Source organism: Mchenga conophoros, linkage group LG12 (assembly GCF_057382185.1).
Source record: "Mchenga conophoros isolate Kocher_MC1m ecotype Shallow Benthic linkage group LG12, M_conophoros_male_GT1.1, whole genome shotgun sequence".
NCBI classification, from domain to species: domain Eukaryota; kingdom Metazoa; phylum Chordata; class Actinopteri; order Cichliformes; family Cichlidae; genus Mchenga; species Mchenga conophoros.
Genome location: NC_140537.1, coordinates 20,139,214 through 20,165,877, shown reverse-complemented (window position 1 = coordinate 20,165,877; position 26,664 = coordinate 20,139,214). Strand labels below are relative to the sequence as shown.

Below are 26,664 nucleotides of genomic sequence, written 5' to 3'. Positions count from 1 at the left end.
GCTTTGTTACTCTGCGCACTCAAAGCACTTTCATACAGCTCGCCTCATTCACTCATTCATACAAGCACTTCTATGCTTTTTCTATGTAAGTACTTTCTATCTAAGACTCACACTCTGGTCATCAGTCCATCACAGAGTTCACACATAGAGACAGGCAACTATTCATGGTCACACACACCACATTAAAAAAAAAAAAAAAAGAAGCATGCAGTAATGGAAATAAAGTGCTTTTATTTCACAACATTTTGAAAACTGACACATTCTCTGAAACTTTCAACCTATTATAAAAAAAAACCTTACAGCTCAAATGGCGCACTGCAAAGATTTTCATTAAATTAACTAAAGCTACCATTTTCAAATTTGACTTTTCAGCAGTTTGGCAACTTGATCTTTACAGTTAGTAGCTGTTCAGCTGAAGCTTCTGATGCAGTCAGTCGCACAGACCTCTGATAAAGTGGTTGGTTGTCAGTAAAAATCATTGACAGTGGTTAATGAGTGTTACTTGGCATCACACAGCTGAGACACCTTGTTTTTCAAACTACAAAATTTTAAAGAAACTCATTTAAACAGTTTAGTCTGAGTTGCACTGCATATAAATTTTGCCACGCTTCAGCTCCACCACGTGTTATCAGAGCGAAGCAATCCTTGGCACATGCTGAAGAAAAGAAAAGGAAAAAAAAAAATCAAACCCCAACGTATGGCGCTCATGCTTGACCTCAGGGTCTGTGCTGCTATCCTTCTTCCGCACAGAGGTGTTGAGTTGTTCATGGATACAAAATGTAGACTGCCCTTTGGAACTACTGCTTCCCAGCTGCATGACTATTATAAATCCACAGACAGACTGGTCTTTGCTATTGCATTTCTGAATTGAGGTGAAGTTGCTCAGTGAGAATTTACAAAAAAAAAGAAAAAAAAGAAAAGAGAAGTCAATTTTCACCAGAAGCTCAAGACAGGAAAGGAAAGCCAACCACCCCCTTTATCCTTTTTGCAAAGAGATACTACACCATGCGGCTAATTTCAAATTTCTTTCAAAGCAACATGCTCTACTCCATCTGTAGAGAGTACATTCACAAAGTACAAGAAGACACATTTACATATGAACATCTGAATCAACCCAACAAACCTTTCCAACTTAACACTGGCATAGTGTTCTTATAGAACGATATGCTAGAGTGGTACCATATTAAAATCATTTACCTGGCTAACTTCTGTCAGTTTTACAGCTGATTAACAAAGTTATTCCAAAGCAAAGGAACAAAAACAAAACAAAACTGCTAACCCTGAGTTTTCTGCTTTTCAGTGAGTCCAATATCTTCAACCAAGTGACTATGTAGGGAGACTTTACAATGACAGCACTGCTGTGTTTGTTTGCCGGGGCCGCGAATATCACATTTGTGTGCCGACACTATATGAAGTCACCTTTGAGCAGTCAGTCAAACTTTTTTTGTTCACAGAACCACGTTACACTGACTCAACCCTCACCCGAGACAACAGTGACAGAAATACCTGCAAGTTGCCGCTGTGAGTCTGAACTGAAACAAAGAAACTGAATAAATAAAAAGTAGAACCCATCCAGAATGATCTCAAACAGTCCAGGAAAGAAGCGTGACGATGGAGACACTATACTGAGATAGAAATATACAAAAAAAAGAGTATACTCTTACCAAAATACCTTCTGAAAAATATTGGATACAGACAGTTTGATTTTGGCTGTGTAAGAATTATCTGTTGTAGAAAGAGATCTGCAGTTGCATAGTTGATGAGAGTGGTTAGGAAGGAAAACTGAGGTGTGGTGGTTGCTTTCTGGATCAGCAGAATTTGTATTATTATAATTATTATTAATATTTATATTTCCCTCTTATTCCCTTTATTTCTCTGTGAGCGAAAGCTGCAATATCCTCTCCAGCTCCTCTTCCTCTTGTTTCCTCATTCTCTCTTCTTCCTCTTGAGCTCTTGCAGAAAGCTCCATTGCTAGACGCAGGTCTGAATCAGGGCTAGAGGCAGAGGCAGAGCTGGGAGGGCTGGAGGTGTCTCTATAATCCACCAGCACCCCCTCTGGGATGCTCCTAGAAGGTCAACAGGATAAAACTGAGATTCACCTTTTTTCCTGTTGCCTTTACTGATGCTTACAGGCAGCGAGGCAGAATATCATCCTCACAGGTGGACACTGAACAGACTTAAGGTGCGCAGAATAAATATGTGATAAAGTTTGACTAAAAACACTACAAAACCAACCATGTGAATCCCTAGGCCTCCTAAGCTGCAAGCACCTTCTATTAAAACACTCAGTAACAGAGTTACTTGTAACACTGTTAATCTGTTCCTACCTGTCACTCTGGTTAATCGGCATTACATCAGCGAAGTCCCCATCAACATGATCCCAGAGCCCCTCCTACAAAAACACAAACACCAGGGGAAGTTACAGTCTTCAGCATGTGGGGAGGGGGGGGGGAAATTTGCATGAAAAAGAAGTTTGTATCAGTGACGATTGCTCTGACCTGGCCAGTGCCTTGACGAGACTCCAGGAGACTCTGATGGATGGCGTACTGTAAGAGCTCCTCATCGTTATTGGACACAGGCATGTGGCGGCTTCCCCCGCGACGGTGATAACTCGCAGGTACCTCAAACACCGAGGGACACACCTGGAAAGGAGGTGGTGCTGGGTAGGGTGGATAAAAAAAGTTTAAAATGACAATCGTGCGTTTTGTGTTTAAATATTCTGGATAAACCATCTGCTTTCCAACCTGCTGCTTCATCGTCTCCTGTGGATGTTGGTGTGGCTGCTGCTGATGTGTTCGCTTCCTCCTCAGTGCTGCATTTATTTACACTACCAAAGGTAATCTTGGCATTAAGCACATGAAACAGGGGAATCTCTGAAAGAGAGGGCCACATGAGATACCAAAGTGACAACAGAAAGGGTATCAGAGTGCTTCTGCAAATCCAAAATTTCTAGTGAAAAAAATAACAATAAATAAAAATCATAAAACTGCAAAAATACCTATTTTAACAGGAAATCCAGGAGGGAATTTCAGGGTTACAAAGTCTCGTAGTCTTGCAAAATGGGAACTCGTGCGAGCCATGAGGTCGATAATGGGGGTTACCTGCTCCACCAGGGAGAGGGGATGGTCCTCACTCATCCACAATGTTCCTTTGAATCTGCGTGAGAGGAGATTGCAGATAAAGTGAAACATTAAATTCCACAATACAACTAGGAAAATGAGTGGACTGGAGTTTAGAACACTTGAAATTACTTCTGTGTTCGAATGCTCAGTTCAATAGGACGGCCGATGTCTCGTTTCACAAGGTCAAAGTCGGGATCAAAGTATTCCTCTGGAGTGATCGCAGTGGGATTGTTGGCAGTTGCATATTCGAGAGTCAGGTCCTACAGAATGATGAAGTCGCAAAAAATAAGCAGGTGCATGGCAACAAAATGTATCACGTTTACAATAATGCTGAAGGAACAACTTACTCCTTGCGCATTTATGTGCTGCTCCACAGTCCCCAGTAGAGACTCCAGGATGTTTCTTTCACCTTTGGAAAGACCAAAAACAAAAGAAAAGCAGCCAATCAGCACTCAGATTCAGTTCTGTTATGAGTGTAAAGAAAAGTTGACTATAACAACATTCAAACCACTTCCCTGGCATTTTGAACTGGCAGCAGATTTCATGTTGTTTTGAAAGGCATCAACAATTAAACTTTATTATTACTATTATTTTATTTCGCTGACACTTTGGGTCCTTTGGGTTAGTGGATGGGGCATCCATGGATCTGCCTCAATCAGTCAGGGATACATGTCAGAGAGGACGACCCTGCCAGTGTTGGTGCTGGTGTTTAGGTGAGTGATACAAGGCAAAATAATAGCCACATTAATACTAGAGCGCTACAAAGCGAGATCAATTGGTTAGCGAGCTATGTCAAGCTTAAAGTTGGAGTTTTTGGTGTGACAAGAGCAGCTCTCGTTTTACCTGGCTAAATCACTATGGTAACTTGTGCTGAATGAATAATCTTGTGGGGCAAAGGTTATGTTTAGAGTTTCAGTTTAAAATATACCACGACTTCATTGATTCTTTTTTCTCCTCCCGAAGGGTAGGTGTATGGATTTGGTTCTTTTTTAGTATGTGTTTGTTAGCATTCTTATCAAGATACCTTTTTCTTGAGCTGATGTCATTTTGGTAAAAAAAAAAAAAAAAAAAATCAGGTCAAGGTCACACCAAGTGTGAAAAATTAATTGTAAAAACTTTATATTACCCACAATTTTTATAGATCATCTTCAAACTTCACATAAGTACCCAGGTTGCCTTCACCTTCATTCTTAGCACCAAAGGCTAAAGTTCACTGTGAAAAACGCATTCCAAGGAACCTGTCAAAATATATACTCTTAGAATATATCATGAGAGTTATATTCATATGAAAGGGCATGGAGGGAGCTATGAACCAAATACGACACGCTATGATGTCACAATGACACCATAACAGGCTGAAAACCGTGTGCTGTAATAAAGACATCATAAAACATTGAAGTTTAGTGTAGCCCTCGCCCTGCAGAAGGAGATCTCCCTGAGTGCTCTTGTTTACAGCTTGTTTTCTCTGCTGGGAGGATGGGGGAAGTTAAGTTATTAAGCCCTACCTTACTGATATAATGAAAGAAGCAAAGCTGTAAAATCACAGCAGGTCCCTTAAAATTTGCATATATTGTTTTGGCGATGCAGAAAACGTATAAGTGTTTTTATGCTTGCTTCCAATCTGCTGATAAGTCTCCTTTACACTGCAGGAATTGCAGCTGCTAGAACACACAACAAACACCAAAAATGTTTATTAAACTTAAAAAAAATAAATACAACTTTGATCCACTGACAAATTAAAGAAATTTCCATGTCTGCTTTATTTGTCTGTGCAGAGCCTGAAGCAGAAAGTCTGGCTTAACAGATCCGTTATCATCAACTAGGTTCTAGGTTTTGTGAGCCAGCTAACACAAAGAAAGCCCGGCTGTGTTGAGCTTCTTTCAAAGGATACTTAATAATTAATGCTGTCACTGATCAGTTCATTTAAACTATGTGCTGAAACCCCCCCCCAAAAGCAAACAAAAACAATATATATACTGAAATACTTAAAAACTGTACTTTTTATCCTGGCTTTCTCCTCGTCTGTAAGATGCTCCGTCCGTGTCCTGATTACCACATTTACATTGTTCACACTGAAAACCTGAGAAAATGACAAAAATACAATGTCAGGTAATAAAACCAGCACATTTTATAAACACATTCTGGTTTGATTTATAACTTCTCTATACCTTCGCTTCAAATCCATTGACTACTTCAGTTTTATCAGCTCTCCAGCCCCAAATGCCAGACTTAGTCCTGTAGGAAAAACACAAAACAAAAGACTGGTATATATCCAGAAAACATAAAACATCATAATAGAAGAGATTCATCGTTGTTCTTTAGATTCAAATACATTCACAATCCAACAGTGCAACAGCAACTACTAATGTAAGGATAGCTGAAGTAAGATGCCGTCTGTCACCTGTGTCGTCATCATCATTGTGATAACATGTCCTCTAGCTGGATGTTGAATAAACAACAAAAAAAAAAAAAGTACTAAATATAAATATTGCATTTAGATGCTACAGTTTCCAGAAGGACAGACAAGAAAAAGCTTGAATATCTCATGTAAAAATTCCATAATAACTCAATATACTGTTTAATAGAGAATCATCTACCCTGCTATTTTAACATGTTAGATTCTGGTTTGACGTGTTAATTTTGAAAAATTTAAGAATATTCCATGTAAGGCCTCAAAATATTTATTATCTTATACTACTGGAAATGTCATCCATAGATCAGAGGTGGTGATCATGAACTCTAATGGGTTACACAGTAACCTGGCTCAGGCAGTAATTCCACTGAAACAAGATGCCATGAGAAGCCAACTCTCGTGAAGTAGCATAGCTTTGGAGTTCTGTCGCAGCTTATCAAACAAATTTAGATCCTTTCCTGACATGAGGAAAAACAGGAACAAGGAGGAATAAATGCCTCTTACCTCTCAAAAGCAATATCCTTTGTGTCCAAGTAGGTGTTGACAATAGGAGTCGTCAACCTTTTTGCAACTTCCTGCTCAGCTGGCTGCATTGACTCTAACGTCACATCCTCCATTTCTTGGGATATGTTGAAGCGTTCGATGTCCACGACTTCATCATCATGGTTCACCTCCATCAGCTCTGCAAATGAATCTGCAGACACGCAGACAGGGAGTCGCTTAGACCATTTTAATCAAAACAGCAGCAAAGAAAACTCGTCTGTGTGAGGGAGTGTAAACACATGCCATCTCCTCTGAAGATGTAGCTTCTACGCCCTCTGATCCAGGTCATGTTCTCAAAGCCTAGAAGAGTAACATCCACTCGCAGCGAGGCGCCGCTTTTCCAGATGCGGCAAACATCACTCGGACAAACCCGGGACACGAGAGGAACTGCGAAACAACAGGATACAGAAACAAAAAGCATCCATACGTGAAAAACACCACTTAAGCAAACAAATACTTCACCTGCCATCAGGCAGGTATGTAGTTTTTCCTGTGTGACCTGATGAAGCCGCACAGGAAAAGTGTCAATCTTTAAAAATAGACTGCTGCTTTAAATTAAAAAAAAAAACAACTTTTGAAACCATCCCTCTTTTGCATACTGGATTTCTGATAAACTAGCTGTTTTTGCATGAACATAATACTATTTATACACTTGTCTACTTTAAAAATCTACTTGAAAAATATATATTTCCACTCACAAAAAAAAAAACAAAAAAAAACTTACTCCAACTGGTGAATTCCCATTTCATCTCCATATAGAAGTCTGGAGACTAGAAAGAGCAAAAGAAATGTTATAAATGTTTCCAGGCACACTTACAAATGATGACAAGCAAAAGGCAAAAATATATGAAGTCACACCACTCGGATCTTTGACAGCAGCTCAGGCACTCCTCCCAGGGCAGTGGAGGCTTTGAGGTAGTCTCTGCGTTGAAGCACTAACTGAACCATCTCTGGATCTCCTGTGCTGACTGCTTCCTGCAGCACTGCCCATAGAAAGTCAAGCAGAAACAAACCACTAAACCTTTTAATGCAACAGCATCCGTTTCCTGAGAAACGATTAACCATTAAAAACCTCAGCAATGAAATTAAAGACCAAAGAAACCATTTTACTGCTGTGGTAGGAGTTGATATTCTTGGATAAGTATATTTACAAGAAACCTCATCAACAGCAGATGACGGGTAGAGTTATAGACAGCAGGGATTGAAAATCAACCAACAAACCAATCCAAATCCTAGCCCTCCTTGTCTGTTATGTAGCTAGCTTCGTAACAAACCTGTCCAATTATTGGCATTTTCTTTAGTCACTTGACCGCCATGTCTCAGCAGGATTCTCACTGACTCCAGGTGCCCGAGTGATACAGCCAGGTGCAGAGGTGTTCGGCCTCTGGGATCCACAGCCTCGATGTCATTCTGAAAAATAATAAGGTGCCCGTTTAGATTAAATACTACCGAGCTGACATAACAACCTCCAAGCGATTACTATAACCAGTGCAGTCAACAACATGCAATTTGGTCATGGCTAACAATGATATAAAACTGCTGGAGTCAGTACAGAGGAATCATAATAATTGTATAGTTTGGATGTATAAGCCCAACAAGGGCTGAAAATTAGGAACAGCTATAAACTCTTTGTGCGGCACATCAGTTTCATGCTCTGTACTGGAACTATGTCAAACTGCATTGTCCATTTTAAGTAAATAAAATACACTCTCAAGCACGTATTGAGGTAATTATCGGCGTAGGGATGGGAATCTAGAGCTTATACTATTCATCGGATTATCATAAACCCCCCAAAACATCGAATCTTTTCACGACACATGGCATGTTTTTCCAAAAGTTGCAGATTGCACAACAGTGACACCAGACTCGTGATAGCGGCACTTTTTACACACCTGAGTCACATGCAAGCTTATTTCCCCCTACACTTTGTCCAAGCAGTGAAAATGAAACTGAGTTGACAGTAAAAACCAATCTGACCTATAAAGAAAATCAATAATGGCATTTGCATCAATAAACTCTTATCAATACCCATCCCTAACACTTCTTATTGTTTGAGCTACTGGATCTCTCCATTTTGAAGCTAAATAGCAATGCCGAGTTACTGTAGGTAGTGCAAAAATAAACAACAAATCTATGCATGCGAGTGATAAAACACGTACTGCTCTCTGTTAATCAGTGTATTTGAGGAATCCAGTGAAATGGGACAGAAGCTTACATTTTAACTGGAAACAAGCTACCAGTCTGTACCGGAAGACTTTTGGTTTTTTTTGTCTTTTAAAGCTTTCAAACTTATAGATGCGTAAAAAGCTGCGCTACTCAGTGTCATGTGTATGTGGCTGCCTGCGGAGCATCTGTAAACACCACTGGCCTTCTTTAACTGCCTGCCTGCGGAAATTCAGCAGCTCACTCCTGGCTTAGTCCGGCTAGCTGAGTATCGGTGCCAAAGTTACCAACCTCGCCAGTGGTTTTAACCAACCTGCGTTGATGTTAATAGCTGCTCCAGCTTCCTGTAGTCATTCTCCCACACTGCGGAATGTAGGGGAAACTTCACCCTGATGTCTTCGCTAATGTTAGCCATGGACATCTTCCTCTTTCTTTCAGTGCAACGTTAGCCACCCTCTAACAACTGGAGCCATGAGAAAAGCTGGGACAGCCACAGTAGTTACGCCAAAAAGCTTTGATCCATGCCTTTAATGTCTGACAGCAGCGTCGAAGGAATAACCAATCCGGTGACCAACTTTCCCCCCCAAGCCTTCCCCTAAATAAAACTTTTGAACAAGGAAGTGCCAGGAGTAGTTCCCAGCAACGACAGGGGTGTTCTATATAGAAACAGACTCGCAGTCCATTAAATATCGCCTGATTAAGGTAACCTAATGGTCAATTTTAAAGGAACACCTTATATACGGTTTACAAAAAATCATTTAGGCTAAAAACAAATGAAACAGCACTCGTAGTTAAAATCATCGCCTTAAAAAAATAATAGACAGTCCCAGTCTGGAATCAACCATTTAGCATGTCGACGTGGGGGTTGCAGAACCTTCATTGTTAGTACTATGACTAAATAAAGTGATTTCTATATTGTCTAACTTTGGTTCCCATATTTTGAATTCTTGAAATGTAGCGCTGCTATATCGTGCAGACATTAGCTAAACAAACCATGTAAATTCCCAGAAAGTTAATTGTCCTATTATGCCCTATAACATTGAAATGGGATTGGCAATATTACGTTTTGAGAGAGGGGGTGGATGCGGGTTAAAAATCTAAATCTGTACCGCCAGGTTATAATGTACATAACTTTTTTAAAAAATGAACTTTATTTAGAACAATAACAATGACAATCTCAAAGAGACAAGCGACATATTAAATCAATCAGAACAGAATCACATCTCCTGTACTATAATGTACATAACTACGCCTGCTAAATTTAAAGATAGTATATAACGTTGTATGTATCCGGCTTATTGTTTAAAACTTCACAAATCAATATTAATTAAAAACTCATCTGTCTCAGTTACGTTCGGTGCCTTTTTCTGCTCTACGCAGTCAAATTTTAATACATGATTTAATACACGTGACTGTTTTCACGTCTTGTATCTGGGTTGGTCACTTGCCGTTTTTGTTTTTTTAATCTAAAATTGCATCAGTGTTAAAGATGTACAAAGCGCGATTTAAAAGGCTGTCGGTAGGTGAACATGTATGGAGATTAATTTAAGACATAAAAAATACTACAGTGTACTCCAAGGTGAGTAGATCAAACTCACCTCTTTTAGGGAAAATTAAAACCCTGATTTTAATTTGTCAGGTTGTGTACCGACAAAAATGAGCTCCACAAGTATTGTGTTGTATTCATATTTCATGTTTACCCGTAGCTATAAAATTAGAGAATCGGAACAAATTTCAAGCAGGACTTATTCGTATTATTTTGAGAGGTTTATTTCCTGAGAGTCAAAACTATGGGCAAAGTAAACCACAATTATAGGTCACAGTCACAACTGCCTCTGGGATCGCGCTAGCGCTAAATGCTGCTGTCTAGAGGCAGAGGAGTAAACTACCAAGTGTGCACAGGCTAGTTAGCTAATCAGGTGGCTGCTCAGTCAGCTCACTTGCAGACGAGCGGCGTTGTAGCGGGAGGAAATGTTATCATGGTCATAACTCCAACTCTAGCAAAAAACGAAAAGGCTCGCAACGGTTAAAAGGAAGTAAGTACGATAGTTAGTTGTTGGATTGTTTTTAATTTGCTGGGTTTAGCTAACGCGGAAGGCATCTTAACGGAGTAATCAATGGTTAGCATAACGGACACAATTTCCTCTACTCAGTTTTAAAAGGCGTTTCTTCCCGAGTTGAGGATGTCTAAACGCCTGCGAAACACTGAGGTCTGCGCAGATTGCTGTGTCCCAGGTAAGTAAAACTCACACCATCTATGCAGTGTTTGTCTGTTAGCTGACATTTGGTGCTTAAGAAACACCCCAAATCCAAATAAATCCGATTAGCAGCGCTGGCAACACTTTGGTTTCTCTTTACAGTAATTTAGGGTATCCAGTTTACCTAGTTAGTATTCATATCTAACGCCATAGCTCCCTTCATGAAAGGAGTTTTTAGGGTGCCGTTTGGTTTAATAACCAACCAAAACCCTATTATAATTATATGATATGTCCCTTTTATATGCCCGTTATAAAATTAACTTTCAACTGCTGGGATTAACTGTTTCTCATGAGTAAAGTGCAATAAAAAAGGGGGCATAACAGTGGTCTTCTGGCACGATGGAACTCAGCTGAACTAAAGGTGTTAATGAGTAATGACTGTATTGTATTTCCTACTGTATTCATAAAGATTTGATTATTTAAAAAAGTCGCTGCATCATTAACCCAAATCTGCAGTCCGTGTCATCTGTAACCAGTCACTTGTAATGTAATAGAGTAAAAAAAATAGTGCTATAACTACTTATATGGCATCAGGGTACACGAGCACTCTCTAACAGAGCTTTGTTTTTCGGGACCAATGGCACCAAGCTCTGAGAGCTGAGCATACAATTGTTGTATTGTGTCTGAGGCTGTACTTACAGAAGTTCCACTTGTATAGAAATGACGTGATGCTGTTCAGCAGGCACAGGAAGCAAAACAGGATGCTGAGTGAATTGACCGTATACTCAATGCAGGAGAGATTTTATTTTTCTTCTTCTTGTGGCGACATAATGCACTGTAAATTAAGCAAAGTCTAATAATAGAAAATACATCGGTTTGTTTTGCATCATTCAGCGGAACGCAAATATTAAGAAGCTCGTCTGTCATCATGTCACTCATGTCATTAGTTAACCCTGAGCTCTCCTCAGCAGCTGCCCTGGATTGCCCCACTTTATGGCTGCTACCAGTTGTTGGGTGTGAATATTTTTAGCGTTTCAAGATGTGGTATTAAATTTAGCAGCACGTGCTGAGGAGAGCACTGAGACTCAGGAGGTCCTGAGGGACAGTTGTTAGAAAGAGATTCTGAAAACTCTGGGACCAGGAGCCACAATCTGTCCAGCGACCTCCTGCATCTGTTGCTCTTGCACTGCAGCTGCTGTTGGGATTTTTACAGCGCCTGTCCCGTCACTCTATCTGCTTGAAACTCAGTGGGCTTTAGTGTTGTATCATTTTACAGTGTTTCTAGTCTTGATGTTTGCTGTCAAGAAGAGTCTGTGCACAGATGGAAGACAACTCTGTGACTTTTGCACTGCATGAACCGTGCAAAATAGGCCAAGGTTAAGTAAACACATTTATTTTGGTCACAGAGTCATAGTACACTTTTAATTCATAGGGCAAAAAACACCACGCATTAGGTTAATATTGCAGCTCAGTTCTAAGATTATTAGTTCTTCAGGTATTTTCTTTATAGTGCTTTGAAAGAGGAAGCTGCTCTGTTAGTCTTCACTTCCTTTTTACGCAACCCATAGCTTCACCTAAATCTGCAGTCAGAAAGGCGATACATGACTATGAATGTGACCTTTTTCACAGCCTGTTTTGAGTTTGGCTTTTTCTTTTCTTTCTTTCTTGGATTGTGTTTTTCTTCATTAGATCTTAAAGCATCCACTCAGCATCTTGTGATATTATTATGTTTAATTATATAACATATAATACATTGTGATCTAGTGTCCAGAAATTTAATGAAAACGCCAACACCAACATTTTGTTAATCCCATGTGTTGAAAGCCAATGAAGATTTTTTTTTAAAATAAAATATATGAAATAACTATTTTGAAAAGCCTCAGCTATTTCTTCCAGCAGGACACTAGTTTTCAGCGAATGCCACTTGAGCAGGATTAAACAGCATATTTTTCAGGGACCTTTCTCAGCTATAGATAACTATATGTTTGTTTTCTCAGAGCGGGTCTGGGGACAGCTTTGTGCTAAGGGGTCCTCAAAATAATATGCTTTAACTCATAAAATCATGCCATAGCAATCAAAAACTAAATACCTTATACATATGGGGACTATTTACGCTATCAAAACAATCAGATTCTGTCGATTATTTCATTCTGTGGGATCTTTGGCCCAACTGAAATTCTTATGTTGTCTCGAAACTCCGATATTATCCCTTTCTGTCATGAAATCACAACTCTTTTTAGGGTGCTAGGAACCTAAAAGATAGTTGTCTTAAGCCCAATCCAGCTAAATCTGTCAGAATTATGAAGGATCCATGTAAAACGGTTACTTCTGTGCCTCTAAACATTTGAGAGCTCATTTTTGTAGGTGCGTAATGGTGTGTGTGAAGTACTGATATCACTGTGGCTTGGCTATAATTTTCAAGAGTCCTATGGCACAGAAGAATAAACTGTATTAAACTTTGGGTAAATTAGCAGTACTTGTGAGTAAGAACTATCAAATGATGTTTTTTCCTTGGACAAAAAAGCAAAATATCATAATTATTACCAAGTAAGCACCTGCCTGTAGTGGTCATCTTACAACAGCGGTAACAGGAGACTCTTTGGGTCCAGCTTGTTGTCAAAAGAGAAGCACTGAGTTGATTTGAATATGATAAAAAGAGAAAGAAAGATTAACTTCCTCGGCTTGATCAAAGTAAAACCAGTGAACTGCTCGAACTCCAAGATTATACTCTAAGTGCACAATTTATCTATCATAATTGTGACCTGGTTGTTTTCTGTTCTCGCTCAGAACCTCGCTGGGCCTCGGTGAACAGAGGCGTGTTGATCTGCGACGAGTGCTGCAGTGTACATCGGAGCCTGGGCAGACACAGCTCCCAAGTGCGCCACCTGACGCACACGCCATGGCCCCCTACGCAGCTGCAGGTAAATAATCCTCAACAGAAATATTTTGATCATTCAGCTGTTGCATGCATATTTATTCTGTTGGCTGTGAACTTGTCTTACTTGTAGTTTCTGTGCTTAGATGCTGAACTAAAGCCATTAGAACATGTTATACTTGGGTTTGGGTTAGTATTACTTCAGTTTTAAATTCAGTAGAGCTGTATGACATCAAGTGCAGCAGATCCCCTGAGGTGTATTGATTTTTGTCCAAATATAGCAAGTGCAGCACAGGAAGGGGATTTATTTATTTATTTATTTATTTATTTATTTTCCCCTCACCATTTGAAGGTCTAAATCAATATGAGAAATTATACACGATGCTTTCCTTTTTAATCTAACCTAGATGGTTCAGACATTATACAACAACGGTGCGAATTCAATTTGGGAGCACTCCCTTCTGGACCCTGCGTCTGTGACGAGTGGAAAACGCAAGGCCAACCCTCAGGACAAACTCCAGTGAGTCATAAATGTTTGGAAATGATTATGGAGTACTTTTTTGTTTTTTAATTAAAAAATGACAATGGACTCTCTTGCTGCTTTCTCATTCATAGTCTCTCAATGTCTTTTGTGTGTGTGTGTGTGTGTGTGTTTCATGGCATCCCAAAAGTCCAAACAAATCAGAGTTTATAAGAGCCAAATATCAAATGCTGGTGTTTGTCCATCGCATACCTTGCCGAGAGGATGACAGCTCAACAGCCAAGGATTTAAGCAAGGTGAGGAGAAATGGTTGGGTGCAGTGATCCACCAGGGAAAGAAAGGAAGCATGTTTTTGAACAGAGCTCTATTGTTGTGCTTTTTAAAGTCACAGTTAAATTTTTTTATTTCTTTTTTTTTTCCCCCAGCAACTTCACTCAAGCGTACGCACTGGTAATCTGGAGACTTGTTTGAGGCTGCTGACACTCGGAGCTCAAGCAAATTTCTTTCATCCTGTAAGACCTTCTGTATTTAAAAGTATCATTTCCGTGTTTTTGCATGTGTTTTTTTTTTCTGTCAAATTCTGGCTCATGTTCTGGCTTTTGTTATGTTGATCGTTGTCTTGGGCAGGAAAAGGGAAGCACTCCTTTGCATGTAGCTGCAAAGGCTGGGCAAGTATCTCAGGTTGAACTGTTGACCGTTTATGGGGCAGATCCTGGTGCTCCAGACAGCAGAGGCAAAACTCCCATTGACTGTGCAAGGCAAGCCTACGTGTTTATTATGTAAAATAATTATTTATATATAAGACAAAATATTAAGCTTAATTTGACTTTTTAAATATGGTTTTGTAGAGAAGCTGGCCACAACGACCTGGCAGACAGGCTGGTGGAAATTCAGTATGAACTAACCGATCGACTGGCGTTTTACTTGTGTGGACGAAAACCAGGTAAGCGGAGATGTGTCATTTAAAATAAATTTTTTTTAAAAAGCTGAAAAAGCAGCATTTGCTGCTGCTGGGTGAGCAGTAATGTGCAAGAACTCTTGATGTTTTTGTAAAAATAAAATAGTATTTTTGCACCAACAAAGTGATTCTAAGAGCTTCTGGCTGAAAGCTTGGCATATCCGAGCATGCTGTGCAGTGTGGACTTAATAATTTTGAGAAAACTGGACTAGTGGAGGGCAAAAGAAGAAGTGGGAGACCTAAAAACAGCAGACGAACAGTATCTAAAAGTCATATCCTCAAGAAATGTGAAACAATCCAGCACAGACCGGGACTTTTGCACAGTGCTGTAGGTGTTTTAGTGATGTGGCTCTACAGCTGATCAAATTTGCTTATGAGCTAAATACAGATTTTAAATGGTGATTAACAGAAAGTGAATACAGTTCCTGTAATTGCCCCGAAGGATTTTGGCACTTATCCAGAACTTTCGCGTTGTTCCTTTCAGATCATAAAAGCGGCCAGCACTTCATCGTTCCACAAATGGCCGACAGGTAAGAAAGCAGAAGCTGTACGTCAGTATGATGCATGTCTACCAATTAACATGCGCCTGAGTGAATGAGTTTAAGTTGAACTGAGCCAGCAGAGTGAATGCAGTGAGGCATTTAGTGATGGTTGTTTTAGTTGTGAGTCTTGTTCTGACATGAAGTTAAGCTTGCTGCAGTCTTTTAAACAGAGTGAGGGAAGTTTTCATTATTAACTCTAATTTCAAAGCAGAAAAAGAGCAGAAAAATACTTTTGCACGTCAAATGACACATGCGATCTGTTTTAACTGCTTTCATTTATTGGGATCAGGAACATGTAAGTATTACTGAAAATAAACTGCATTATAGTAGCAATAGACCTACAGACCTACGAATTTATTAAGCAATGTTCACAAACACAATTTTCTGTTTGCAGCAGTGCAGATTTATCGGAACTTGCAAAGGCAGCGAAAAAGAAACTGCAGTCTGTAAGTGTTTTCACTGTGTTTCATTTTAAATATTCTCCCCTGAAGTTTGCTCAGGTGTGATTTTTCTTTCTTTTCTATTTAATGTAGCTCAGTAATCATTTATTTGAGGAGCTGGCCATGGACGTGTATGATGAAGTGGACAGGCGAGAGACTGATGCAGGTAGAGTTTTACCCCTTACCAGAGGACTCAAATGCATCTATAGTGGTATTCACACGCACTCTTCAACACCTCCACTAGCATTGCAGCTGTACTCGTGCCTTAAACAGCACTCTGCTCATTCTCTGCAGTGTGGTTGGCAACACAGAATCACAGCACGCTGGTCACAGAGACAACTGTGGTTCCTTTCCTTCCTGTGAATCCGGAGTATTCATCGACACGAAACCAGGCAAGTCAGCTGTGCAGAACACCCCTGCAAACGTGGTTGTGTTGGTTTTCTCTCTGTTGTTACCTTAAAGGTTGTGCATTGTTTGTGTAATTTCTTTGTGTTTTTTTTTCTTTCTTTCTGTGTGTTATTTAGGGGCGGCAAAAGCTTGCAAGATTTAATGCACATGAATTTGCAACTTTGGTCATTGACATATTAAGTGAAGCAAAGCGCAGACAGCAAGGGAATCCGATAGTCAGTCCCAAAGGTCGGTGTCTTCTTGTTACTTTCTTCAAAAATCCCCCCGACACCCGAGTCTCATGAAGATACAGAGTAACAAAACAAGTTGTTTTTTTTTTTTCTTGTTTGTCCTAGACAACGTTGAACTTATCATGAAGAACGTGGCCGTCAGACACTGTAGTGATAGCCAGGACAATGACCAGCCTGACTATGATAGTGTGGCATCTGATGAGGATACAGATCAAGAGCTCCCATCAAGCAAAGGAGACAGGACCAAGGTACCCAGACAGTATTTTCACAAACTAAAACCCTGAATGAAATCTCTTTTGCATCATTCACCTCTTTGTTTTGTTTGGCATGTCTTTTACAGAGCCTGGACTCGGACCTCTCAGACGGACCCATCACTATGCAAGAATACCTGGAGGTGAAAACCGCCCTCTCTGCCTCTGAAGCAAAAATCCAGCAACTCATGAAAGCAAACAACAGTCTGAGCGATGAGCTGAGGCTCATGCAGAAAAAGGTACCCACCGCGCTCCACCCGTAAGATCACTAACATCGAGGGCCGGACTAGAAGGGGCGGGGGCACAGCGGTCAGCAGAGCACTTCTCCTGCACAGTGCGAACGCTCTCTGGTGTGGAGGCCCAGCCTGTGTTTAGTAATCACGGCCGAACCACCTGAATAGGAATGCTCTGTGGTACGATAAGGCTGCTGTGACACCCTGCTGGTCCACCCTCTGTTATGGCCAGCATGTTCAATTTTCAGAGTCTGAATGTAAACCAGAGATTTCTGTTTTGTTTTTTTTTCCTTTTTGTGTGTGTGTGTGTTTTGGTTTAACACCAAGGTCACTTTTCCCACCTAATTTATAAATTAAAGTTAAAGCCGGTCTAATGTTACTAACAAGCATGTTTGAAGAAAAAGCATGATATAATTGATGATGGTGTTTTTTTTGTTTTTGTTTTGTTTTGTTTTGTTTTTAATCCCTTTGATAACACACAGTGACTAACTGAAATTGTATGTGTGTGCCTTGCTTTGTCATATATACTGTGTTTACTGCAATGAATGTTTTTGGATGATTTCCAGCTGTTTGGGGGAACATACTTTAGCACATGTGGACTTTTTGTTTGGCTATTTTTCACAGAACACCTCACCTTATACTGTTAAACTCAACTGATGATTTAATGGGAGACATTTGAGATTTATACAGTTTTAGCTTGCTAAAACTAAACCAAATTGGAAGTTATTAAGTTACTATTTACTTATTTGGTAAAGTAAACCTGGTATAAAGTTTACCCAGGGTAAAGTAACAGTGATGTTACAATGTTGTCGTTTTACTTTTAGAGCTGATGAAGAGCATCTAGAGCATTCACGTAGCTGCACTCAGTCTGCTGTTGTTTCTCCCCCTGCAGTAAACTGTAGCACACAGCATCATTTAGATAAAGATGTAGTGGAGAAAACGTGCAGCACTGTGGCTTTTCTTGGCTTACTGTGGTTGTACCTTGTAGTTTCAAAAGTACAAATGTTTCTTATTTTGTTAGCTTTTTATATTTAAATATCAGTTCATGATCACATAAGCACAATCTTTAGCTTTATCGCTATTAATCTTCATCACAGTTTTAAAGTAGTTGTAGTATTTAAGGCCAGTGTATTCTTGATCAAATGTTGATGTTTAGAGCATCCCTGAATCCCTTTATAATTCCTGAGTCAGTCTGTTAGTGCTGTAAACCTGGAAGAAGAACCGTGGAAAGCTTTGGATTTCTGCATTGGTTAAGCTATAAAATGTGGTCCGATAATGATCTCAGTCACAGGTATAGACCAACACAATGACTCTCCACAAATGCAACAAAAATACACAAACTGTTGTATTTTTCGTTGACACCGAGTTAGCACTTACTTCAGGTTTGGGGGGGAATAAGTGAACTCTTTAATGTTATTGAACTTCCTTTACCAACCATAGTTTCTAGCGGGTGTTTCCTGTAGCTTCTTATGAGATTTGCACAACATTGAGGAATTTTGGACAGTTTCTTCGGAAGTTCATCAGGATTTCTGGAAGAACAGCCTGCATTGGGCCGTGCTACAACATCTTATCTGGGTTAAGTCAGATTCTCACGTGATCTTTGAAAAAGGTGGGGAAACAGGGTAAAGGTTTCTGAGACAACTTCACCCAAGGTGCAAGAAGAAGAGCAAACATCTGAAAAGGTTGAAGCTTTTTCAAAAACTTGAAAAACCTTGTCCTCTTTTTCAATTAGTCTGTCTCCATTGCCTTGTTAAGTCATTCAACCTCAGCCTCCAGACCCTCAGGCAGCAAAGCATTCCCAAACCATGATGCTCTCTTCACCATACTTTTTCTGTTTAATTTAAGCCAAATTGTTTTTTCATCCATGCTTTAGTAGTATTTTCCAGCTTTGTCCACCTCTAGTCCTCCTAAACCTCTATAGTCCTCCTAGATATTGTTCATAGACTGACTTGGATCACGTGACTTAAAGTACTTCTGGAGAAATCTGTGTCATAGAGGTTCACTTACTTTTTCCTGCTTATACTGGGAGGGAGTGGTTTTTTGTTTTTTTTTTGGTTTCGTCAGATTGTGTTGGTCTATAATTGTAACTTGGGTGAAGATCAGACCATGTTTATTAGTTTTTCATGCAGCAATCATGATTATTCCAAAGTGTTCACAAACCTTTCCTTGCAGCTGAATCTTTGACTTGAACTGCACCTGTGTTTCTTACCTGTACAATGATCTTTTGCTTGCTTATCTTGAGCTTTGCACTGATAGGCAAAAAGAATCCACCCAAACCAAAATTCATGTTATTCCTTTGATGCTGTTTCAGACGAGACCTTGAATTTGAATTTCCCTGCACTATAGATACTTAACTACTGGATACTGTCGTCAAGTAAACAGAATCTAAAGCTGTTTGAATATGAATGGCAATGGTTAGTAATGATTAGTGAAGGGTACTCAGCAAGACACTTTTCTATAGGAGGGGTGTTGTGATGAAAATCTATCAGAGCTTTGAGCGAGCATTCTCTCCATAGCTATGGACTTTTTTTTTTATAATTCATTCATAGTTGTGAAAACAGCTTCAGGTTTTGTATATTGGTGACGTGCCAGAAAAGAACATGTTTCAAACTCTGTATCTGGAAAGATTGGTGGTTTCTGCCAAATTATAACCTTGGCAGTAGGAGCGGCAACAATCTATCAAAATTTAAATAGATAGCAATCTAGAGAAACAGTGGCATTAAAGCGCCCCTCTTAGTGTATTACTGACATCTCTTCCAGCTGCAATCTCTGCAAAGCGAGAACACCTCTCTCAGGCGGCAGGTCACTACCAATATCTATCAGATCCCCAGCGGTACAGACTACCCTGACCCCTCCAGTCCCTCTGCCCTGAAACGCCGGCAGTCTGCACGGGCCAGTCGGCCCATGTCTATGTATGAGACCGGCTCAGGCCTGAAGCCCTATCTCCCTAAAGGGGAAACTCCCTACTCAGAGGAGGGAATCCCCACCCTTCAATCCTTCCCAACTCATGTAAGTAAGACCTGTTCCCTGCTCTCCTTTGCCATTTCCACTCAGTGACTGTCCCTCATGTCTTCATCCTGTCTGCAGACATTTTCCCCTGCCTGTGTTTGTGTCTCTCCTTACTCATTTTCCACTACGCACGTTTTATTTTGTTTTGTTTTGGTTTTTTTTTTTTTTTTAATTTTTGGCTTCTTCAAAGACTGACTCATTAAAAACCACAATGCGATGCAATGTTAGATAGAGCCAGAGCAATCGCAATATGTGTCCAGTTTAATAACACACACATCTGCAAACATCTGTTGTTAATGGGAGTGCTGCCTTTTTAATTTTTTTGCTAGACAAGACTTAGTTGTACACGCAGAAACATGCTGTCATGGTTTGTGTTGGTTTGTACTGTGTTTTTTATGTTGATAAAGTATTAAACTGCCATACAAATACTCTGTGTTTTTGTAATGCACCATACATTTACACACTCACTTTAACTGTCCATCTGCTCTGTTTGGTTTTAATCCAAGCCTGTGACTTATAGTTTCTGATATTTTTTTCCCTTTATCAGCTCGTTTCCAGGCTATTCAGTGATATTTTTTTTTAAAGCACTGTACACCGAAAGGAAACAGTGGAGCTCAGGGAATAAAAATAGGAGGATTAAGCTCCATTGCATTGTCTTTGTACTATTGATTTATCCTAAGCTAAGAAAGACTTTTATTATTTTGAATTCAGTGCTCACGGTCTTTGCACAGCTTTGCATCGACTCCAGTCCATACACAGTATTTTTTTAATATCCATTCAGCTTTTTTGTAAGTCCGTATAAACAGGTCTTTTCATTTTAAGAAATCTGTGTGTGTGTGTCTGTGTTACATTATGATTTGAACCCTGTCTTTAGACGGAAAGGGGCGCTTTTGTGACCACCTCTTCATCCCTTCCCTCATTTCCATCCACCTTGTGTTGGTCGAAGGACGACAGTGCTCAAAAGGTTAAGTACATCCTAACTCGGTCTGCGTCTCGCGGGACGCCGCAAATCTCCTCGGAGCCCAATTCTACCCGTTCATCCTCTGTTCTCCTGCTCTTTATCTGCCCTGCATGAGCCATCCTTCCATCGGCTGTCCTCACCGCCAGATACCTGCCTTCATCAGCATCATCCTCATTGTCCTACTAAACAAATGGAATTTGTGGGGTTTTGTAAAGGCAAAACCTCTGCGTCACTGCTGAGCATTGAGCAGAAATCTGTGCTTGTCATGCAGCGCTGCTTTTTTTGTGTTCTAGAAACTGGTATATGAGATGATATTAAAGTATTTTAGCAATCTATGTGAAGACAAAGGAAAGAAATTGCACATTATATATTGTTTTAGTTGGACTTTTTTTTCATTTGAAATACTCTAAGAATAAGACAAAGTTTCCTTCTGCCCTGTTTCTTACAAAATCTTAGCTACTTTGCTTTTACTTCTCTGACAACCAAACAGTGGAAATCTGTGAGTGGTTTGCAGTGTGAAGCGATTGATCATCTGCTAAGAGGACAATTTATGTAAGCATGAGATAATCCCACAATGTGCTGCATTTAGTATTGCATGCACAGAGAGGATTTTGCTCAGACTCTTGAACGCAGACTGTCAGAGTATGAACATGTTGTGTAGTACAGTGAACTTCCTGTTTTTTTTAGATGTAGCGTTGAGTGTGAATTTGCATAAAGTTAAGTCACGCTATCAGATCACAGCAAACCCTATATGGTATGAAGATAGCGTGCCTATGTTGTGTGGCATGCACCACTGAGCTCTGACTTCACATATGCAAGTGTGGGCCCTCTGGGGTTTACTTGTCTTTATTTTAGAGGAGAAAAGCTTGTGCCGCACTTGTAAAGTAACGTTTTAGGGTTTGTTGCTTTCTGTGTGGCTGTTTTCAAATGTCACATGTAAATCCAGCCTTGCTTTGGCATTTCAAGAGGTTTCATAAGGTATTAGGAAAGGTAACAAGTGTCATACTAATGCAAATAAATGATATGATCTCAGCATAATCTGCTCTACTAATGTGAAATCTTTAAACTGTAGATGTGCTTTTGCTTTACAGCTTTACTGGCTTGTTTGATTCAGTCCTCTGCATCACCTTTACTTGTTTATACTCCACTTTGATGTGGCTGTGCAGTTTCTTGTTGGCACAGCACACAGATGAGTCTTATGTTTTTGCTTTTTAGATGAAGAAAATGTATTTTCACCACAGTTGCTGCTGGGTTTTGCCGTGAGTAATACTGGATCTCTCTCATATTGTTCTTTCTTCCCTCCCAGGCTTCAAAATTGGAGAAGCAAAGCAGCATGCCAGAAAGTGACTATGACAACACGTTCAATGACTCGGAGATGGATGACTCGGGGTAAGAAAATCACCCAGAAGTCAGTGAGGCAAAGTGGTCTTCATGTACAGTTCAATAGGAAAAAACAGGTTTTTGCAGGGGGCTTGATTTGTTGTTTGGGTTTTTTTTTCACCCACTTAGCAGGTTCTGCAGGAGAGGGAGGCTGAGGAGCAGTGGCTGGCTGGGGGAGGGTAGCTCTATCCCTGAACTTGATGATTTGGAGATGGACTCTGACCCCACGCTTCCCAGCACAGAGGACGTCATCCGCAAGACCGAACAGATCACCAAGAATATCCAGGAGTTGCTGCGAGCTGCTCAGGAGAACAAACATGACAGGTCAGAATGAGATGAAAGGTTTTTGGGTTTTTTTATGAGTTCTGCAACTGATTTATATATATATATACAGTGGGGCAAAAAAGTATTTAGTCAGCCACCGATTGTGCAAGTTCCCCCACCTAAAATGATGACAGAGGTCAGTAATTTGCACCAGAGGTACACTTCAACTGTGAGAGACAGAATGTGGAAAAAAAAAATCCATGAATCCACATGGTAGGATTTGTAAAGAATTTATTCGTAAATCAGGGTGGAAAATAAGTATTTGGTCAATAACAAAAATACAACTCAATACTTTGTAACATAACCTTTGTTGGCAATAACAGAGGTCAAACGTTTACTATAGGTCTTTACCAGGTTTGCACACACAGTAGCTGGTATTTTGGCCCATTCCTCCATGCAGATCTTCTCGAGAGCAGTGATGTTTTGGGGCTGTCGCCGAGCAACACGGACTTTCAACTCCCGCCACAGATTTTCTATGGGGTTGAGGTCTGGAGACTGGCTAGGCCACTCCAGGACTTTCAAATGCTTCTTACGGAGCCACTCCTTTGTTGCCCGGGCGGTGTGTTTTGGATCATTGTCATGTTGGAAGACCCAGCCTCGTTTCATCTTCAAAGTTCTCACTGATGGAAGGAGGTTTTGGCTCAAAATCTCATGATACATGGCCCCATTCATTCTGTCCTTAACACGGATCAGTCGTCCTGTCCCCTTGGCAGAAAAACAGCCCCATAGCATGATGTTTCCACCCCCATGCTTCACAGTAGGTATGGTGTTCTTGGGATGCAACTCAGTATTCTTCTTCCTCCAAACACGACGAGTTGAGTTTATACCAAAAAGTTCTACTTTGGTTTCATCTGACCACATGACATTCTCCCAATCCTCTGCTGTATCATCCATGTGCTCTCTGGCAAACTTCAGACGGGCCTGGACATGCACTGGCTTCAGCAGCGGAACACGTCTGGCACTGCGGGATTTGATTCCCTGCCGTTGTAGTGTGTTACTGATGGTGACCTTTGTTACTTTGGTCCCAGCTCTCTGCAGGTCATTCACCAGGTCCCCCCGTGTGGTTCTGGGATCTTTGCTCACCGTTCTCATGATCATTTTGACCCCACGGGATGAGATCTTGCGTGGAGCCCCAGATCGAGGGAGATTATCAGTGGTCTTGTATGTCTTCCATTTTCTGATGATTGCTCCCACAGTTGATTTTTTCACACCAAGCTGCTTGCCTATTGTAGATTCACTCTTCCCAGTCTGGTGCAGGTCTACAATACTTTTCCTGGTGTCCTTCGAAAGCTCTTTGGTCTTGGCCATGGCGGAGTTTGGAGTCTGACTGTTTGAGGCTGTGGACAGGTGTCTTTTATACAGATGATGAGTTCAAACAGGTGCCATTCATACAGGTAACGAGTGGGGGACAGAAAAGCTTCTTACAGAAGACGTTACAGGTCTGTGAGAGCCAGAGATTTTCCTTGTTTGAGGTGACCAAATACTTATTTTCCACCCTGATTTACGAATAAATTCTTTACAAATCCTACCATGTGAATTCACGGATTTTTTTTTTCACATTCTGTCTCTCACAGTTGAAGTGTACCTCTGGTGCAAATTACTGACCTCTGTCATCATTTTAAGTGGGGGAACTTGCACAATCGGTGGCTGACTAAATACTTTTTTGCCCCACTGTATGTGTGTGTGTTTTTTTTTAAACTTTCGTTTCCTTGCTCTCATTTTAAACCTCAAGTTCCTCCTACATTCATAGCTACTCTGTTATAATTAGTTCCATGTAAGCCCTGTCATTTCCCCCTTTTTTTTGTCCTGCTCTTGTCACTCTTCCTCCTCACTCTACTTCCTCTCTGCTCCGCTGTTATCATGTTGTTTTGGTGTCGCCACCAATCACTCCTGCCATCAGACCATGTGAGCGTGAAGGTGTGCGTCGGCTCAGGCACAGCCTGGGATGTTTCAGCACTCTGGTACCCTGGGCTGAGAAGGCCCCCTCTCCCCTTCAGCCGCTCAGCCTCCGGTCCCCCGACCCCACCTCCTGGTACTCTGGCTTCTGTCCCTGCCTCCCAGGCACAGTTTTATTTTCCTCTCCCTCAGACACTTTCTTCTTCTGGTCTGCCTCACCTGCTAACAAGCTGTCTCTTTTTCTGTCATATTGTGCTGCATGCTTGAGTATGCCGAGTTTCAAACATCAATTCATTTCATGTTTTATCTTCAAGCGCTGACTTTGCTTTAGTTAGGTAAAAAAGGTAAGGTGCATCTGTGCAGTGACTTATAGCTGACAGCATATTTGTTTTTGATCTTGACGTTTTTTACTGTAGAATTAAAGTGCTGTTTACTTACAAGGTTTAAAATGTCTTTTAAATGGCATGTTTTGTAGGTAATCTGTCGATGATGATGGTGCATGGTGTGTTCTGAAAACTAAATTGCACCTCCACTTTGTGAAGTAACCTGATTGCAGTGGTGATTAGCTAATTGATCATTCGTATCACTTTTATAACCATTGTATTTGTTACTTTCAGTTTACTTTCTGACTGTGACTTCAATCTTTTCACCTCACAGCTTCATACCCTGCTCAGAAAGAATACATGTGGCTGTAACAGAAATGGCTGCCCTATTTCCTAAGGTAAATAGATTTTTTTCTTGCAAAGAATGGATCTGCTAATTGTTTGTTATTTGACACCTGGATGCACACTGCACCCCGTTTCTGAAGAGGCCTGTGAGCAGACTTTTTCTATGTTTATTAAGATCATTTAATCTTCCTCTGCAGAAGCCGCGTTCAGAGACGGTGAGAGGCTCTCTGCGCTTGTTGACCTCCAGTGCGTGCAGGCTCCAGGGCGAGTGCCGGAAGGCGGTGCCTTCGGAGGGCTGCCCAGGACCGGACATGCAGCTGGTCACCCAGCAGGTCATCCAATGTGCTTATGACATTGCCAAGGCCGCCAAGCAGCTTGTCACCATCACCACAAAGGAAAATACCAACTAACAGCACTTACAGGGCTGCAAAGAAGTCAGCATCTCAGTTTTGTTTTTATACGCATTTAGTTATTTTATTGTTTTTGTTTTTTGTATATGTGGTATATGCATGCCTTGTTTTTTAATTATTTATGAATAAGCATTGACAATATTTAAAGACAAAGTCTTGGTGTCAAGGGAAAAGTCAGAAACTTAGCCAGCTTTTGTAGAAGCACATTTTCTGATTGGGGGGGGGGGTGATATGACTTTCCAGCTAACATGCTGGGGAAATAGCTTGTTCTGTCTTTGATAATTAGAATTACAAAATATCATTAAAGAGTTAATGCCTTGCATTAGGACAAAGAGCACAGTAAATCGATATGATACTGGTCAGTGTTATCAAACCAAAGCCATGCATGGATGCTGAAAAACCATAAATGAGCCATGAAATCGTTATCATTGGATGCTATTACAAACACTCTTGTAGCAAAAGGAGCTTCCTCTAATATATTGCACTGTTTAAGCATCACTACACTGTAAAGTTTTAATATGAAAAAAGGAAGAAAAAACGAGCGTACGGTTTTGTTAGCTTCCATAAGTTGAAGACTTTACGCACATTTCAGTTTCAGTGCAATGCTGATAATGTTTGTTACACTGAGGGGAAAAAAAAGTTATTAATATGACCTGCTCCCTGCCCAAGTGTAATCCAGTCTGCAGTGCACTTACTGCAGCTATTTATGTGTGCCCATTTGTCAAGTCAATAAATGCAAGAAACACTTGTTCAGGGGCCAAGTTATCATCTTCACCAGCACCGAGATGTTGTTGCATCAAGTTAGGATTATTTGGTGTGTTTCTAATAGGCTACCCATTGCACTGTACACTACAGCCACTCTTGGTGTTAATATTTAGTGCTAGTAACCATACTGTATGTATGTCCATGTGTATTGTGCTCCGTTCTGTTGCTACTAGTTTTGTGTGTAATGTGCAACATATGGGATCCTGTAATACTGTGCTAGCCAATGTTCATCATCGCCAGGTGTTGCAGATTTCATTTTCCTTCTGAAATCTGTTCTAAGTAACGTCCATCTCTGTGCTTGCATGGAGTGCAGGGATGCGTGATGCAGCAGAAGGTGCATTTTGGGGAAATAATTATTTTCTAAATAAACTTAATTTATAACTATAACTGGTTG

General features: G+C 40.5%; 2 protein-coding genes across 11 annotated transcripts; one reads left to right on the top strand and one right to left on the bottom strand.

Annotated features, from left to right (window-relative positions):
- Positions 1 to 130: 130 nt before the first annotated feature.
- ankrd13a (ankyrin repeat domain 13A) lies at positions 131 to 9,043 on the bottom strand. Its single transcript, XM_085294323.1, has 15 exons — positions 8,555 to 9,043; positions 7,353 to 7,488; positions 6,937 to 7,061; positions 6,803 to 6,848; positions 6,322 to 6,465; positions 6,040 to 6,229; positions 5,291 to 5,357; positions 5,121 to 5,202; positions 3,470 to 3,531; positions 3,252 to 3,382; positions 2,999 to 3,156; positions 2,745 to 2,873; positions 2,499 to 2,659; positions 2,328 to 2,392; positions 131 to 2,066 (listed from the first exon to the last, which is right to left on the bottom strand). Exons 1-15 carry the CDS (start codon positions 8,660 to 8,662, stop codon positions 1,868 to 1,870), a joined length of 1,803 nt encoding a protein of 600 aa, XP_085150449.1. The 5' UTR covers positions 8,663 to 9,043; the 3' UTR covers positions 131 to 1,867.
- A 1,031-nt stretch (positions 9,044 to 10,074) lies between these two features.
- Positions 10,075 to 26,657, top strand: git2a (G protein-coupled receptor kinase interacting ArfGAP 2a). 10 transcript variants are annotated; one of them, XM_085294317.1, is made up of 22 exons: positions 10,075 to 10,277; positions 10,395 to 10,476; positions 13,227 to 13,360; positions 13,722 to 13,834; positions 13,986 to 14,091; positions 14,221 to 14,307; positions 14,423 to 14,553; positions 14,644 to 14,738; positions 15,238 to 15,283; positions 15,690 to 15,741; positions 15,829 to 15,901; positions 16,030 to 16,127; positions 16,260 to 16,371; positions 16,479 to 16,621; positions 16,714 to 16,863; positions 19,618 to 19,866; positions 20,741 to 20,830; positions 22,134 to 22,216; positions 22,340 to 22,531; positions 24,432 to 24,563; positions 25,085 to 25,148; positions 25,293 to 26,657. In XM_085294317.1, exons 2-22 carry the CDS (start codon positions 10,425 to 10,427, stop codon positions 25,503 to 25,505), a joined length of 2,415 nt encoding a protein of 804 aa, XP_085150443.1. In that variant the 5' UTR covers positions 10,075 to 10,277; positions 10,395 to 10,424; the 3' UTR covers positions 25,506 to 26,657. The 10 variants fall into 10 exon arrangements, with proteins under 10 accessions (XP_085150443.1, XP_085150436.1, XP_085150435.1 ...); XM_085294310.1 differs by lacking the exon at positions 24,432 to 24,563 and having other exon boundaries at positions 10,077 to 10,277; positions 15,693 to 15,741; positions 22,337 to 22,531; XM_085294309.1 differs by lacking the exon at positions 24,432 to 24,563 and having other exon boundaries at positions 10,078 to 10,277.
- The last annotated feature ends 7 nt before the right edge of the window (positions 26,658 to 26,664 follow it).